Source organism: Charadrius vociferus, unplaced genomic scaffold (genome assembly GCF_000708025.1).
Source record: "Charadrius vociferus isolate BGI_N301 unplaced genomic scaffold, ASM70802v2 scaffold1125, whole genome shotgun sequence".
Classification (NCBI taxonomy): domain Eukaryota; kingdom Metazoa; phylum Chordata; class Aves; order Charadriiformes; family Charadriidae; genus Charadrius; species Charadrius vociferus.
In genome coordinates this window covers 189,716-191,475 of record NW_009648274.1, presented here as the reverse complement: position 1 = coordinate 191,475, position 1,760 = coordinate 189,716, and the positions used below count along the sequence as shown (strand labels likewise).

Sequence of the window (1,760 nt, the reverse complement as noted above, 5' to 3'; positions counted from 1 at the left end):
GGGGTTTAGTGGGGGTGCTTCGCGGGCGGGACGGGGTGGGGGGCACAGCTGGGGGGGGGTCCTCATCAGCGCTGGGCTCACAGGGGCTGCGCGGCCACGGGGTAGAGCAGGGAGAGGTGGCGGGCGCCGCGGACGGGCAGCGCCCGCGCCGTGTAGTGTCGCACGGCCTCGGGCACCGAGGGGAAGGGGGCTCCGGCGCGGGCCAGCCCCAAAATCTGTTTACCGTTTTTTTTGGGCTGCTCCTTTGGGAGGGTAAACTGAGGCACGCGGCGCACGGCCCGGCCACCATTGCACATGCGTGTGCGCATCAACGTGGATCATGGGGGAAACGTGCAAATGCACGCCAGCACGTGGATGCTCACAGCCCAGCCCCTCTGCCCAGGTGTCCCCACCACGGCCACTCCGTGCCTGGGTTGTCCCCAGGGCTGTCCCCGTGTCCCCCCCAGCAGCCCCACACTCACCTCAGCGAGAGCGAGTAGTCGTCAGGGCTGGTCTCGCAGTCCCGCACCAGGAAGCTGCCCTCGCGGCACAGCGCCAGCAGCGTCTCGGCGCCCGCCCGCCCAATGGGGCCGTGGTACCACCTGCGTGGTGGTGTGTGTCATCCCGGCACGTGGCACCCCAGAGTGTGGCACACCAGTGTTTGGCACCCCAGCGTGCCTCACCCTGGCACCTGGTAAGTGGTACCCCAAAACACAGCGCTGCGGCCACCGTGGGGCACCCTCCACGCCATGGGACACCGTCCCCACCACTCGGACCCATCAGCAACGCGGGGAACTCACTGCAGTGTGAGGACCCACCCACCCCACAGGGACCTGTCTGTGCCATGGGGCACCATCTACATCAGGGACACTGTGCCATGGGGCACCTATCCATGCCAAAGGGACCATCCATGTCATAAGGACCCTCTAGGCCTTAGGGACACATCCATGCCGTTGGGCACCCTCCACACAGTGGAGACCCATCCATGCCATGGGGCACCCAACCACGTTGAAGGGACCAACCATGGCATGGGGCACCCTCCACCCCATAGGGACCCATCCATGCCATGGTGCACCCTCCACACCGTGGAGACCCATCCATGCCATGGGGCACCCAACCACGTTGAAGGGACCAACCATGGCATGGGGCATACTCCACCCCATGGGGCCCCATCCATGCCATGGCGCACCCTCCACACCGTGGAGACCCATCCATGCCATGGGGCACCCAACCACGTTGAAGGGACCAACCATGGCATGGGGCATCCTCCACCCCATGGGGACCCATCCATGCCATGGTGCACCCTCCACACCGTGGAGACCCATCCATGCCATGGGGCACCCAACCACATCGAAGGGACCAACCATGGCATGGGGCACCCAACCATGTCAAAAGGACCATGCCACGGGGCACCCTCCGCCCCACGGGGACCCATCCTTGCCATGGGGCACCAAACCACATCAAAGGGACCAACCACGCCATGGGGCACCCTCCACTTTACGGGGACCCATCTGTGGGGGACCCTCCACCCCAGAGGGCTGTCTCCATGCCAGGATGTGGCATCAGGATGTTGATGCTACCCCGTGGAGGAGGGACACCCCAGACTCACGCCTGCTTCTCCAGGGGCAGCGAGGTGTCCACGTGCCTGGGGCTGGGGGGACAGCCCAGCCTGGCGCCCGCGGTGGGTCGGGGGGACCGCGGCAGCTGCCGGGACAGGCTGGGGGAGCGCTCGGGGCTCTCAAACTGCACTGCGGGGGCAAAGGGAGGGGTGTCACCCCACC

General features: G+C 66.6%; 1 protein-coding gene across 1 annotated transcript in view; it reads right to left on the bottom strand.

Annotated features, from left to right (window-relative positions):
- Window positions 1–77: 77 nt before the first annotated feature.
- LOC104285993 (SH2 domain-containing adapter protein F-like) overlaps window positions 78–1,760 on the bottom strand; it is a 7,175-nt gene continuing 5,492 nt past the window's right edge. The window contains exons 3-6 of the mRNA XM_009884522.1: window positions 1,589–1,727; window positions 462–581; window positions 363–408; window positions 78–242 (exon numbers count right to left, since the gene is read on the bottom strand). Of these exons, the coding sequence (XP_009882824.1) occupies window positions 78–242; window positions 363–408; window positions 462–581; window positions 1,589–1,727 (470 nt within the window). The remainder of the gene's footprint in view (window positions 243–362; window positions 409–461; window positions 582–1,588; window positions 1,728–1,760) is intronic.